Genomic DNA, 16,490 nt, shown 5'->3' with positions numbered 1-16,490 from the left:
GATATTAGTTTAATTTGTTATAGGTCACATTCTTTCTTTACTTTTTGATTTTAAAACTTTGTTCTGGATACTAACATAGTTAAATTTATGGCTCAGGAAATCTAGATTTTATTTCATTTAATAACTACATAGTTGAGGATTCAAAATGGTTACATAAAGAAGTCCACTGTGCCACTTCCTCCATCAAAAATCTCCAAAGCAGCTACATCTACAGGTCAGTGCCTAAGGGAGAGCAACAGAGGCAGTAGGAGAGAAGTGGTTACACAATCAGACAACCACAACAGTCACACCAGCTTCGGGAGAAGAACACGAGGAAGAAGGCAGTGTCTGAAGACCCTACACTGGGAATAGGGGAACCAGAGTTTATTGAACCTCTCTCTGCAGACATTTCGCCTGGAGGATCCCCTCCAGAGAGGAATTCCTCTAACAGACCAGCATCGCTATGAAGAGTGCTTCTTCACATACTCAGGGCTCCCAGGCTTCAGAGGGGAAACTCGCAGGGTTCCGTCCCACGACTCCTCAGAGCACAGATTGATGCAGGATGATGCTAGCTTAAGAGCAGAACTGCTTGCAAGAGGTTCTTCCCAATCTTCTTTCCAGAAGCCCAGAGACATTCTTGAGTTCCCGCAAGACAGACTTGGCCCTGAAGGTCCAGTGGAACCAACCGGGCTTCAGAAGCCTCGGAGTCTAGGCCACACAGTGCTCTGAGCTTTGGTGGACAGGGGGGCCCAGCAGCTGGGGTAGCCCTTATTACTCTGGTGAAAAGGAGACATGCCATGTTGGAATAAGAGGTGCCTCTTTTCCTTTCTCTCTCTTCACAAATCATTTGAAAAATCACAGGTTGTTGCTGGTATCCCATGTACCCACCCTGTAAGACTTTGGAGATTCAGAGCACCCTGTATACTTGGGACAGATCTCATCATAGAGTCGGGGGACACACTTTGGGGTGATTGTGCACATACCTGGGTGCGTGGAGTGCACTGGCATCTTGAGCTCACTCAAAGCAGTGGCTCAGCTGGCTTACCATGGCATGGTGAACATCTGGCAATAAAAATTCACCAGCTGGCTCCAACATCCCCTCACACCACTCACTGTAACCGGAAGCACTCCACCATACTCACCTTTGTTGTTACTCTGGACTCTTATCTCACCCACAAACAGTTGCAAGAACTTCATGGCCCAACTCATCATAAACCTCTAGAGCTCAACTGTAACCATTAAGTGCCCTGCTGAGGCCTAGGGGCCCACCTCCAAGAATAAAGTATTCAATAAAAAAAAAAGAACTATCCTCTCCAAGTGATAGGAACAAGAGATGCCCAAGATGTGCAAAAATTAACATAGAAGAAAAAGAAAAATGAACAAGGAAGAATATATTGACTCCCTAAATGGGAGCATTAATATAGACTGTGAAGAAAGGGAGATTTTAAGGTTACTGAAAAAGAGCAATTAAATGAATTGAGGAAATTAGTATATGACATGGATGAGAAATGCAGTGAAGAGACTGAGATATTGAAAATGAACCAAACAGAAATGTTAGAAATGAACTATGCAATAAATCAAATAATTTAGCAACAACATGATGAGGCAGAAGAAACAATAGCTGATCTGGAAGACAGAGTTTTTGAAATATCTCAGTTGGACCAGAACTGAGTAAATGAATAAACAAACAAGAAAGAAGTGAAGTAGGAGAATGAGGAGAAGGAGGAAGAAATAGGAAGAAAAAAACAGTTTTTTCCTCAGGAGTCTCAGGGGTTACCCAAATATGAAAACAGAATAACTTAGAAAACCTATTCAATGAAATAGGTGAACATTTCCCAAATTTGAAGGGTTTCCCAATAAAATCTTTAAGAGATGGGTATAGAAAGAATATACCTCAACAAAATAAAGGGAATATATGAAAAAGACACAGGCAGCTTCATATTGAATAGAGAAAAGGTGAAAGTATTTTCAGCAAGATCTGGAAGCAGACAAAAATGCTCACTCTCACTATAGTCCTGGAAGTCTTAGCCAGGGTCATTAGGCAAGAAAAAGAAATCAAAGGAATGGAAACAGAAGAGGAGAAAGTAATATTACCCCTGTTTGCAGACAACGTGATCCTTTATGTAGGAAAACCAAAAGATACCACTAAGAGACGGTTAGCACTCATGAGAGAATTCAGCAAAGTTGCAGGATATAAAATAAACTCTCAAAAATCAAAAACATTCTTATGTACCAACAACAGTCCAGAAATAACTTATAAGACCAGTCTCATTCACAGTAGCTACCAAAAATTTAAATATCTTGGGATAAATTTAACCAAGGATTTGGAAGATTTCTACAATAATAATTTCAAAACATTAATGAAATTAATAAAAGAAGATACAAACAAGAAAAAAAAATCTTCAGTGTTTATGTATTGGTAGAATTAACATCATAAAAATGACCATACTGCTCAGTGTCACTTACAAACTCCAAGGGATCTCAGTCAAAATACCAAGGACATTCTCACAGAACTAGAAAAAATAATCCTAAGATTTATATGGGGGGGTGAGCACTGTGGCATAGTGGGTAAAGCCACAGACTGTAGTGTCTGCATCCCAAACAGGACCCGGTTAAAGTCCTGGCTGTTCCACTTCTGATCCAGCTCTCTGGTATGGGAAAGCCATAGAAGATGGCCCAAGTCCTTGGTTCCCTGCATCCATATGGGAGACCTGGAACAAGCTCCTGGCTTCTGGCTTCAGATTGGCCAAGCTTTGGCTATTGTGGCCATTTAAGGAGTAAACCAGTGAATGGAAGACCCCCCCCAGCTTCTGTTCCCCTGTAACTCTGCCTTTCCAATAAATAAATAAATCTTTTAAAAAAATCATACGGAAACACAAAAGACTCTGAATAGCCAAAGCAACCTTAAACAATTTTTTAAAAGCCAGAAACATCACAGTACCATATTTAAAGACTTATTACAGAGGTGTTATAATTGAAACAGCCTGGTATTGGCAGAAAAATAGAAATATAGACCCAAGGAATGGAAGAGAATCTCCAGCAATTAACTCTCATATCTACAGACAACTAAAGGCCATCTGGTCAACTAATGGCATTGAGAAAATTGGGTTTCTATAGGCAGAAGTTTGAAACAAGACCTTAACTTAAACCTTAAACAAAAATCAACACACAAAGGATCAAGAATATAAACTTAAGACCTGAAACCATGAAAGTATTAGAGGAAAACAAAACAATGAAAGATATAAGTCTAAGCAAAGACTTCGAGGATAAGACCCCAAAAATACAGGAAATAAAAGCAAAAAAAAAAAAAAAGGACAAGTGGAGTTACATCAAGCTAAGAAGCTTCTGCAAAGCAAAGGTAACAATTATCAAAGAGTCAATCAACAGAACACAGAATGGAAGAAAATATCTGTAAACTTTGCATCTGAAAAAGGATTAACATCCAGCAGATATAAGGAGCTCAAGAAACTCAACAACATCAACAACAAACTAAAACAACAAAAAAAATAAGCAAACCAGTTAAGAAAAGGACAAAGGCATTTTTCAGATGGGATACAAATGGCTAAAAGCACATGAAGGAAATCTCAGGATCACTGGACATCAAGAAATTGTACACATGAATACAATGAGGTGTCAACTCGCTCCAGTTGGTGTGGCTATTATTAAAAATTCAAAAAATGATGGCTGCTGGTGAGGCTGTGGTTAAGGGGGTGCCCCACTGCACTGCTGGTGGGAGTACAGATGGTTCTAGCCACCTTGGAGGGCAATATGCAAATTCTGAAGAAAAGGAAAGGTGGATCTGCTATGTAATACAGCTATCTCCCTTCTGGGAATGTGTGTGAAAGGAATGAAATTGGTATTCTGAGGTGGTTAATCTTTTTTTATAGATTTATTTATTTATTTGGAAGGCTGAGATGCAGAGAGAGAGAGAGAGTGAGAGAGAGAGAGAGAGAGAGAGCGAGAGCAAGAGAGCAAGAGCAAGCACTTTTCCATCCTCTGGTTCAGCCCCCAAATGGCTGCAGCATCCATAGCTGTGCCAATCTGAAGCCAAGAGTCAGGAGCTTCTTCTGAGCTCCATATGTGGGTGCAGGGGCCCAAGCACTTGGGCCATCCTCCACTGCTTTCCCAGGACCTTAGCAGGGAGCTGGATTGGAATTGGAGCATCCAGGACTCAAACTTGCAACCATAATTAGATGCTGACATGGCAGGCAGAGGCTTAACCTACTATACCACAGTGCCAGCCCCAAGGTGGTTATTCTTAACAAATCCTATCATCAAAATAAGCTATTTTACCAGAGCCTGAACTCATTGGCTTATTTTCAGAGCCTAAATGATCTAAAGGAGGGGAAATATGTTAATAATAGTCCAAGCTTGCCTTCCACATGAGGGAAAAGAAATACCTATCTCTAGCCCCTTCTGCTTCAAGTTAGTGAAGAAGGAGGGGCAGTGGATGGTAGTGCACAACTGCATAGTACTTATAAAATTTATAGCCTGGAACTACAGACTCATCACAGGATAACAGAATTCTTCATTCTCATACATCTTACTTCCAGTACATCACAGTTTTTTTTTTTTTTTAATACAAGTAAGCATGCCCAATTATCAAGAAAAACTTACTAAGTATAGGATAAAACTAAAAACATAGTTCAAAGAGATAGAGTAAGGATCGGAATCTGACTCATTTATGACAGAAAAGTTAGAATTCTTAGACAAGGAATTTCAAATTATGATTATTATGATAAGAGCTCTAATGGACAAAGTACACAGCATGCAAAAATAGGCAGGGAATGTAACCAATGATATGTAAATTCTAAGCAAGAAACAAAAAGAAATTTTAGAGATCAAAACCAACTGTAACAAAAATGAAGAATGCCTTTGATGAGTTCATTACTAAAATAATTATATTTGAGGAAAGATCTCTAAGCTTGAGGATACCTTGGTAGAAACTTCTAAAACTGAAAAGCAAGGATTTAAGATGAAAAAATAAAACAGAATATACAAGAACTACATAAGGTTTAACACATTTATAATTGGAAAATCAAAAGGAAAAGAAAAAAATGGAATTGAAGAAATATTTAAATAAATGACTGAAATTTTTCAGAAATTATTGTCTCACATAAAATCACTGGACACTGAAATTTCAAAAATACTGAGCATGGTATGTATCAAAAATTTATATTCAGACATGTAATTTTAAGTTACAGAAAATCAAAGATAAAGAACACATTTCAAAAGAAGCCAGAAGGGGGGAAAACATATCTGTAAATACACAATGATAAAATTACATTAGAATTTTTTTCATAAATCATGAAAGCACAAAGAGTAGAAAAAATATTTGAGGCTTATAGCAAAAAATGTTCATCAATATAAAATTTAGAATCCTGAAAAATCATCTTTCAAAAGTGAAAAATAGTTTCTCAAACAAAATTAGAGCAAATTTACCACCAGCCTTGAGAGAAATATTAAAAGAAGTTCTGCTGTGAAATGAAAATATTTTAGGTTAGAAAAGCATGTTTACATTAAAAAGGAAAGGAATTAGAGAAGGAAAACATAAAAGTATCATAAAATATTTTATTCTATCAGTTGATCTAACAAACAATTGTGTTTTTTTCAAATGCATTCAAAACATTTGCTATGAAATTAAATCAGTTTTCTACAATCTCTTTCAGAAAATAGAAGCAGAGAGGATACCTCCTAATTCATTCTACCAGGCCAATACTGCCCTAATACCAAAACAAGCAAGAAATATTCTAAGAATAATGACAACCATGAACCAAAATTTCTGAGGGATATAAATGTAAAATTTTTCAACAAAATATTGGCATACTGAATTTAACAATATCTAAAAATTACTGCATACCACAACCTATTGAGCTTTACTGCAGGCATTCAAGGCTGGTTCAACATCTTAAAAATAAATTTTTTAATACATCTCAGATAAATAGGCTACAAAAAAAATTACATTATTATATTAATAGAAACAGAAAAGTATCTAAAAAAAACAATGAGGCTGGTGCCGCGGCTCACTAGGCTAATCCTCCACCTGTGGCGCCGGCACCCAGTCTTGGTCGGGGCACCAGATTCTGTCCCAGTTGCTCCTCTTCCAGTCCAGGTCTCTGCTGTGGCCCGGGAAGGCAGTGGATGATGGCCCAAGTGCTTGAGCCCTGCACCTGCATGGGAGACCAGGAGGAAGCACCTGGCTCCTGGCTTTGGATCAGCACTGTGCGCCTGCCGTAGCAGCCATTTGGGGGGTGAACCAACGAAAGGAAGACCTTTCCCTCTGTCTCTCTCTCTCTCACGGTCTAACTCTGCCTGTCAAAAATAAATAAATAAATAAAAATAAAAAAATAATAAAAAAAAACAATGAAACGCCCATTCTTGACTTTTTAAATATAAGCAAACTAGAACTATATGGGCAATTCCTCAACTAGAAAAGAATATGCAAAAGAAACCCATAGTGATGTCATTCTTAATGGTAAGCAATCTGTCATTTTCCTACTTAAGTGAGGGACAACACAAGGATGTCCACTAGCACCACTCCTTTTTCAACATCATTTTGGAAGTTCTAGCTAAGGGAATAAGACAAGAAAATGAATTAAATTTATACTGATTGGGACAGAATAAATAAAATGTTTTTCCTTTTATGCAATAATTATCTATGAGAAAATTTAAAAATGAAGAAAAAGTCCTCTTGGTACTAACAAGTGATCACAGCAAGGCTGAACGATATAAGGTTAAATGTACAGAATTTAATCACTTTCCCATATACTAGCAATGAACAAGTGATATTTGAAGTTAAAAGTACAATACCATTTATATTAATATTGCCCAAAAGTGAAATACTCAGTGAATCAATCCTAACGTAATGTATAGACCCTGGGTAGTAGATAATGACCCATAAATTTAATTTCATTCATTCAAACAACTTTTTGCCACTCTCGTGGGTGGTACTGATAACAAGAGCTCTTATTCAAGTTTAGGGCAGGAGGTGTTTGTGAAATATCTGTACATTACTCAGTTTTGTTGAGAACCTAAAACTGCTTTTAAAAAATTAAGTAAAAACAATAAAAAATACTGAGCTACAAAAAGACATGGGGAGAGCTTAAAATCCACCCCATCTATTAAACTTATACACTCTCTATAACTTAGAAATTCCTCTTTTAAGTACATGATCAAAAAACTGAGCATGTATATGTACCAAAATATATGTGAAGAATATTTAAAAAGCTGAGTGCATAGAAGTATAATTGGGGAGGGAAGAGAATGGGAAGTTGTCAAAGGGTAAAGATTAACTTAGACAACAAAATAATTTTTTAAGATCTATTAACAGCATGGTGAATATAGTAATAATGTATATTTAATAATATATTAATAATTATTAATTAAATATGTATCATAACAATGCAAGTAATATACTATTAACTAGTAATAAAGTGACATACTGTATGTAATAGCATTGCATATTTCAAAACAGCTGTTTACAAAATAAATTTCAGTTGTTTCACCATATGTATATATATATCTCCCCATGAATGTATTGAATTATTTGTCCACTGAAAATATTAATAAAAATTTCAAAAAAGTGGCATTCTTAAAAATGAAATGAAAAAAAAAAAACTGTACAGAGAGTAGAAAGTTCAGTGGTTTCCAGTGGTGAAAGGAAAGAGAGGCATGAAGAGGCAGAGGGCAGAATTTCAGGACAGTGAATATATTCTGTATACTATGATGGTAGATATGTGGTATTACATATTTGTCAAAACCCATTGAATGCACAACATCAAGTGAACCCAATGTAAACTACTGACTTTAGGTACTACTTATGTGTTAGTATAAGTCATCAACTCTAACAAATGTAACATTCCAGTATGTGATGTTGAAATTGGAGAGATTGTGCATATCGCTCCACCACTCTCGGAGGAACGACACCAGATGGGACGCTGTCCCCGCCGCGGCTGGCTTTCTGTCCCCGCGTCCGTATCCGTGTCACAGAACCACCTGTCGCTCCCCCACTCGCGGAGGAACGACACCGGCCCCTGTTTTCTTTCCCCGGTCCTTCCCGGATTTGCTGCCGCTCCCCCGCCTCCGCGGAGGAGCAGCACCCCCACCGCTCCCCTGCTTTCGCGGAGGAGTGGCACCAACGAGCTCTCCCACTGACTCAGGGGGCCCCGCATGTTGTCTCTCTCCCCCTTTTATAGTCCTCTCCCACCAATCCGTGCTCTGCTGCCCGCCTGCTGAGCACGCTGCTTTCTTCCAATTAAAGGTTGGGTCAGGAATCAGATAATTGACAAAACAGCTGTGTAAGATTTGTTTTCTCCCTCTCAGCACCATATGGTGGGAGATCAGACGCATAGAGTTAGTTTCAGTCCACAGTCTCAGTACTTATTTGTCTCCCGGGCGCCATGCCATGTTGCGGCAGATGGACCCTGCTCCCCACAGTGCATACATGTGGTAAGGGGTTATTTGGGAAATCTCTGTATTTTCTACTCAATTTTTAGAGCCTATTCACTTATAATATTTTCTATAATACTCAAAGTGTACTGTAAAATTATGTTTGACTATTGAATTTATTCAGCTCAGCTCCAAATTTAGGCTAGGGCACAGGACATGTAGGAATCCAGTAAAAAAATGATAAACTAATGAGCGATTAGTGTCACAGGGAGATATGATTAAGGAAACCATGAGCTTACTTACTCCATGTCCATGGCACTGTAGTCCACAATGGTATGAATGATTCCTCATGAATCTTGTTTCTGTACATTCAGCATTTACACAAACCTAAAAGCAAAATATACCAAAACATCCCAGTTCAGAGAAGTTTGTCAAATATAACATCAAAATTAATTATTATACAACATAAAATCTTAACCAATGCTATAAAAATTTTTAAGTATTATTTTGCTGTGAACCATGAACTTTGAAAAATAGTTTCCATTAAGAATTCTTCTTGACCAATGTGTTATTTAGAAGTGCATTTTTTAGTCTCCATATTTTTTAGGATTTTCAAGGTAATCCAAATGTAAATTATGAACAACTGAAGTCCATAAAGATGAATAATGTAGGCACACTAATTGTAAAAATGGACCACTCTCTTGTGCATTGTGGGTAGTGGGTAGGTTGCATAGGATATAGAAGGCAAGGAGTATATTGGGAAACACTGTATCACACAAAAAAATTTTGCTATGAATCTAAAATTGAACTAAATTCATAATTTTTAAAAGTGGCCAGGGAAGGAAGTGGAGAATATCAATGAAATAAGCTTGGCTATAACAAAAATTCCATAACTGAAGAACCACTTTTCGTAACAAAACCATCAAATCTAAAATCTAAAAACAAAAGCAAAACCAAAAAAAAAAAACACCAAAAACACAAAAAGAAACCTATTCCTGTGCACATAGTTTAAAAAATGACTCACTGTCCAAATAAAACTGTGCATAGAAAGATAATCATTTTTATATAATCATGGCATATAATCTTTTCAGAAATTATGAGCTGCTATTAGAGTTGCATAAGTATTTAATAGAGGTAATGGAAATTTTTTTAAATAATATAATAGAGGGGACAGTGGTTAATTCCGCATTTGGGATACCATATTCCATGTGGGAGTACTAGGTTCAAATCCTAGCTACTCTACCACTGATCTATCTTGCTGCTAATTTTCATCATACTAGGAGGCAGTCAGTATGCGATACTTCAAGTATCTGCATCTCTCTCATTTATGTGAGACTCAGACGGAGTTTCCAGGCTCCTGGCTTTGGCCTGTCGCAGCCCTGGCTGTTGTATGCATTTGGGGAATAAACCACAGAATAGAAGATATCTCTCTCCATCTCTGCCTCTCTCTCCCTTTCCAAATAAAATGAAACTAAATAAAAATTTTTAAATATAACATGTTGACTATGTTATTACAAAGTATATTAAAATGTAGATATAATTCTTTAAATATAGAGTAAGCAGGGGCAGGCATTTGGCCTTGTGGTTAAGAATACCTTAATTTGAGTCCCAGCTCCACTCCTGATTCCAAGTTCCTACTAATGCACACTCTGGGAGGCAGTAGGTTATACCACCAATGACTGTATCCCTGCCACCCACATGGAAATGTGGACTCATTTCTTGGCTTTTGCGGAGTGAACCAGTGGATGGGAATTCTCTTATGCCCTCACTTTGTCTTCTGTTCTAGTCTGTCTCTCTATTCTCAAATAAATGATTTTTAAAAGACATAAACTATTGTAGTTAGAGTACTAACCATATATTTCCAACATACATACAAGGATCCCAACTCCTATATAATTACAGTTTCTTACATGAGTACAATAATGTTTTCTATTTATTTATTTATTTTGACAGGCAGAGTGGACAGTGAGAGAGAGAGACAGAGAGAAAGGTCTTCCTTTGCCGTTGGTTCATCCTCCAATGGCCGCTGCGGCCGGCGCACTGAGGCTGGCACACTGCGCTGATCCGAAGCCAGGAGCCAGGTGCTTATCCTGATCTCCCATGGGGTGCAGGGCCCAAGGACTTGGGCCATCCTCCACTGCACTCCCGGGCCACAGCAGAGAGCTGGATTGGAAGAGGAGCAACCGGGACAGAATCCGGCGCCTGGCTGGGACTAGAACCCGTTGTGCCGGCGCCACTAGGCGGAGGATTAGCCTATTGAGCCGCGGAGCCAGCACAATAATGTTTTAAAATAAAATGTTATTTTAGAAAAGTAAATAGCATTTCAGTTTGTTTCAAGGTTGTTTCCAAGTTAAAATGAGATGACGAATGTGCAAATATATCCTTATAAACATTAAAGTACAGGGCAACTCTCTTCAAAGAAATAGCTTCACAAAATCTTATCTAACCCCTTTCCTACGATTTTTTTTTTATTTACTTGAAAGGCAGAGTGAGAGATGGAGCGACTAAACAAGCAATTGTCCATCTTCTGGTTTACTTTAAATGACAGAAAGCAGGAGCCAGTAATTCCATCCAGGTCATCCACATGGGTGCCAGGGGCCCATGTACCTGGATCACCCTGGACTGCTTTCCTAGGCGGGAAGTTGGATAAGAAGTGGGGCAGTCAGGATGAGAACCAGTTCTCCAATGTGGGAGGCCAGCATTGCAAGCAGCACTTAACCCGCTAAACCATAATGCTAGCCTTTTAAACCTCAATAGTATACTTTTAAACCCTTCACATGGGAACTTGGCAGTGATGTGTATTTAAACAATTCTTTTTGCAATGTAGCATATGTTGTATGTCTGTCCCAGCTGGAATTAAGATGAGAGCCCAACTACATAAGAACCTTGATTAAAAAAAAAACAAAATTACCAAGGATGGTCCATCATAAACAATTCACAGTATCATTAAAAAAAAAAACCTGATAAAATTTGCTTTCAAACATTATGCCTGAGAAGAATTGTTCATGTATAAAAAAGGATTCTATTCTTATTAAATTATCTACTAATATACTAATATACTACTACTAATAAAAATACTAATGTATTTTTTAGCTGTTTAGAATTCAAATATAAATATATCTACTGAGATCCCTGGCCTAAACTTCCTTCAAGAAGGCATGACTCCTAGGCATGAAAAGGAAATCAGTATTAATGAGACTATCTACTTCCATTCCAATAAACTTTAAACTGTAAAATCACTAGAAATTTATCTTTACATATATATACATATATATATATAGACACACATATATATGTGTATACATATTTATGGATACTAAAACTTAACTGCATTAAATAATATATTCAAGATAATCTGTGATGTAAGTGGCAGACTCTGGTTCAAATCTGTGAATATGTTTTAAAACATACATATTATACTATTTATATAATAATATATATTTTTATATATATATAATATATATAGTATTTATATAATATATATATAATAATAAATAATAAATATATTATTTATATAATAGTATATTTATATAGTGTATATAGTATATGTGTATATATACATACATATATATACATATATCTTCATTAGTAAAGATGAGGTTTTGAAGTAAATTTATTTCAAGCCTTTCCCTGATTTCAACTGGTTTCAGATATAACAATCTGAAATCAATTACAATATATTAATTAAATTTAGCTCTTACTATGTGCTATAGAACACATGCTACTATTATCCCCAATTTACATAGAATTGAGGGACCTCAGACTGGTAGGCAATTTGTATAATATCACACAATAAGAGATTAATATTTGATTCTAAGCAGCCTGATAAGAGGTGAGTTCTTATACATTTACATACTCACATAATACGAAATAGGATTCCTTCTTTCTTCTTTGAGAAAAACCATGGCTATCTAATGCTATGAAGTACTTAACCTCAATATATTTTCTTAACTTCTTCTCTCTGTTCTCCATATACCTAAAATACTTGAGTTTCCTTGCTCTTGTTGAAATTTTGAAAGACATTCCCATTACCATTTACTATCTAGAGATCATAAACTCATTCATTTTCTCATGCAAATACTTAAGGTCACATGACACTAGAAATGAATTAAAATTTGATGCATAAATGAAAATATGTATTAAAGCATGAATAAAACTGGATACTTTTAAAATATATTTTAAATTGTTTACCCGTTCCTTATCACATACGGCACCGTTGGGGATCAACAGTGGATCTACAGGTACTTCAATCAAACCATAGGATATCGTCACACATAAGTTATCTTCTACAGAGGCATAAACCACAGTACCATTTTCTTGATAAAAAGGAGTTTGAAAAGGGTAGATACAAATTAATCGTCCACATCCAAGACTTCTGCAAACATAATAAATACAGATAGGTATTACACATTGAGCATTTATAAGGAATGATTTAAACTTGCTTTCCTTGTTTATGCTAATGCCCTTAGGGAAAAATGTAATAACTTAATACTAACATTTAGAATAAAGGCAAAAATATATAAATTCATTTACTTATTCATCTTTCAAAAGAATTAATAGTTTTTTACAAGTTTTTAACTAGTATAAACAAATCAAGGAAGCATAAATTACACGGCAAAAAGTATGCTTATCAATTCTGTAACTACAAATTTTACCAAATCTGCAACTACACTTTGCTAACTAGTATTTATCCCAGTATCTGGCACAAACTATGTTCTTAATAAATGTTTCTTTAAACTCTAGATAAAACATTAGAGAGATAACTCTAGATGCAGGAGAAATTGAACTTTATAGACACTTCATTTTGGATAAGCAACAAAGTGAATAGGGATACTACTTCCTTTGGGAAAAATGAATTAAAATGGAAAGGAAAGATACCATCAATTTGGGCACGCAGGGAGCTACTGAGCAACAATCTGAGAGGTATTATGACTCTGTACCGCCCAAATCCCATCCCCTTCCTTTCCCATCCAATATGACTACAGGCTACACACACCATTCCCTGTTATGCTCACTCTCTGTCATGCATGAGATGCCAAGATGACTACATGTATGATATACAGTCCATGCGGAGACACTATACACCTCCAAGATGCCCAAAAAAAGGGGGACACAGAAGCCAGCAGTACTCAAAACCTATCCAAACTCAGCTCTATTTTAATGTTCAATAGGGCAACCCCCTTTAGCTAATGAAGGAATGAACTAAATTTTGGGGGGATTAGCAGCTCTTCCGTTCTCTACAATAAGGACTGCCCATATGCATGACTCTTTTCTACCCCTTTAAATAAAACCTGCTTTCCTGCTTTATGTCTCCTCCTTGAATTCTTTTGCATCTGGAAAGAAGAGCCTGGAACAAGTCCATCTGGGTGTTGAATTGCCCATACCACAGTGAGCATTATGTACTTGATATTGGAGCCTAATAGCCATACACACATAAATACTTTAAAATAAGATGAAACTCTATAGCCTGTAGCATAAAAAGATGTTAGAGCTGGAGATTTTGAGATTCACTTTTATGCATAGGCTACTTTTCAAAAATGATTGGAATGAATGACACATGTCAAGCAGTGGGAGAGAATACTAAAAAGGGAACACGGAATATAAGAAAAGTACTAATGGCCAACAGGCACATGAAAAAATGTTCAAGGTCATTAGCAATCAGGGAAATGCAAATCAAAACCACAATGAGGTTTCACCTCACCCCGGTTAGAATGGCTCACATGCAGAAATCTACCAACAACAGATGCTGGCGAGGATGTGGGGAAAAAGGGACACTAACCCACTGTTGGTGGGAATGCAAACTGGTCAAGCCACTATGGAAGTCAGTCTGGAGATTCCTCAGAAACCTGAAGATAACCCTACCATTCGACCCAGTCATCCCACTCCTTGGAATTTACCCAAAGGAATTTAAATTGGCAAACAAAAAAGAGGTCTGCACCCTAATGTTTATTGCAGCTCAATTCACAATAGCTAAGACCTGGAACCAACCTAAATGCCCATCAACGATAGACTGGATAAAGAAATTATGGGATATGTACTCTTTAGAATACTATACCACAGTAAGAAACAACGAAATCCAGTCATTTGCAACAAAATGGAGGAATCTGGAACACATCATGCTGAGTGAAATAAGCCAGTCCCAAAGGGACAAATACCATATGTTCTCCCTGATTGGTGACGACTGACTGAACACCAAGAGGGAAACCTGTTGGAGTGAGGTGGACACTATGGGAAACGGTGGCTTGATCAGCATAGCCCTGACTGTTAATGAACAACTTAATACATTATCCCTCTTAGTAGTTTTTTTATCTGTTCTACTTAATATGACTGGTTTAGATCTGTAATTGATGCACAGTTATTCTTAAGTGTTGAAAATTAACTGAAATGTGATCCCTGTTGAACATGGTGGTGGGAATGGAGAGGGAAGAGATGTATAATTTGGGACATGCTCAGGCTGACTTGCCCCAAGTGGTGGAGTTGGAAGCATACCAGGGGATTCCAATTCAATCCCATCGAGGTGGCATGTACCAATGCCATCTCACTGTTCCAGGTGATCAGTTTCAGTTCACAGTTGGTCATGGTGGAGGGACTGGGAGTCAAAGGGAGCACATAGACAAGTCTAGTACCTGCTAACGCTAACCGATGGAGTAAATAAAGGGGAGAGTGATCCAACATGGGAAGTGAGATACTCAGCAGACTCATAGAATGGCAGATGTCCTAAATAGCACTCTGGCCTCAGAATCAGCCCTAAAGGCATTCGGAGCTGGCTGAAAAGCTCATGAGAGTATTTCAGGCATGGAAAGCCAAGACACTCTGGCAAAAGATCTCTGTGAGTGAGATCCCAGTGGAAAGAACAGGTCTTCAAAGAAGGAGGTACCTTTCTCTGAAGGGAGGAGAGAACCTCCACTTTGACTATGACCTTGTCTAAACAAGATAAGAGTCGGAGAACTCAGAGGGCTTCCATAGCCTTGGAAACTCATGACTGGAGCATAGGGAGATTACTGATGCCATAGACAGGAGTGTCAATTGGTAAAGTCAACAACAGGAGTCACTGTGCACTTACTCCTCATGTAGGATCTCTATCCTTAATGTGCTGTACATTGAGATTTAATGCTATAACGGGTACTCAAACAATATATTTCACTTTGTGTTTCTATGGGGGTGCAAACTGTTGAAATCCTTACTTAATGCATACTAAACTGATCCTCTGTAAAAAAAAAAAAAAAAAAAAAAAAAAAAAAAAAAAAAAAATTATCAATTCCCAACTTGACTCTCACTGGGATTAAACATGACAATAGGTCTGCTCTGATTTCATCATCATTTTTAAAAAAATCATCTATTATTTTTCACTTTATGTTTCTGTGTGGGAGCAAACTGTTGAAATCCATACTTGATGTATACTAAGCTGATCTTCTGTATATTAAGATAATCAAAAATGAATCTTGATGTGAATGGAAGGGGAGAGGGAGTGGGAAAGGGGAGGGTTGTGGGTGGGAGGGACGGCATGGGGGGGAAGCCATTGTAATCCATAAGTCGTACTTTGGAAATTTATATGCATTAAATAAAAGTTTAAAAAAAATATTTGTTTAGCACATACCTCCATGTACAGCTTCTATGTGAGGTCCTCCATTTACCACAGTTCCCATACCTATCTGCATGAGCATTCATTTCTTCATAGCAGACAAATGGAGCATTTTTTGAACCTGTCAAAGTTAAAATATACTTGCATTTAAACATATATTACTCATATAGCATGCTTCACAAATATTATTAACCATAATAGTGGTTAGCCCATTTAGGGGCTGTACATGTATTTATTTCTATAATTGTATATAAGGTATATGATGTAGTCAGGATATCACCATTTCCCCTTCTTTGACATTATTTTATGACTGGACTCTTGGAATTCTGTTCTTCCATTTGCTCATAGAAGATTTAAGAAGTTATTGTGAACTACAGTCACTTCAATATCCTGCTTAACACTAGTACCTTATTTCTTTGATCTAATTTTGATTTGGTATATGTTTCTTTTGTCTTTTTTTCTCCATTATTAAATAACTCAAAAGTTTTCCTAGTAAGGTTGTAAGGAAAGAGAAAGAAATAAATGAAAAGAAATATAGATA

The 16,490-nt window shown here is 37.0% G+C and overlaps 1 protein-coding gene across 8 annotated transcripts in view; it reads right to left on the bottom strand.

The window, feature by feature from the left end:
- LOC103352161 (disintegrin and metalloproteinase domain-containing protein 32) overlaps positions 1-16,490 on the bottom strand; it is a 175,236-nt gene that overhangs the window by 58,514 nt on the left and 100,232 nt on the right. For 3 of the 8 annotated variants that reach the window (XM_070068596.1, XM_008273944.4, XM_070068593.1), the window contains exons 15-17: positions 15,965-16,070; positions 12,559-12,742; positions 8,671-8,754 (exon numbers count right to left, since the gene is read on the bottom strand). In XM_070068596.1, coding sequence (XP_069924697.1) covers positions 8,671-8,754; positions 12,559-12,742; positions 15,965-16,070 — 374 coding nt within the window. Of the gene's footprint in view, positions 1-5,469; positions 6,292-8,670; positions 8,755-12,558; positions 12,743-15,964; positions 16,071-16,490 lie in introns of those variants that run through there. The other 5 variants (XM_051832402.2, XM_051832403.2, XM_051832404.2 and 2 more) reach the window with 4 other exon arrangements.

This window comes from Oryctolagus cuniculus, chromosome 2 (genome assembly GCF_964237555.1).
Source record: "Oryctolagus cuniculus chromosome 2, mOryCun1.1, whole genome shotgun sequence".
Lineage (NCBI taxonomy): Eukaryota > Metazoa > Chordata > Mammalia > Lagomorpha > Leporidae > Oryctolagus > Oryctolagus cuniculus.
The sequence above is the reverse complement of the archived record's forward strand: the minus strand, read 5'-3'. Positions and strand labels throughout refer to the sequence as shown.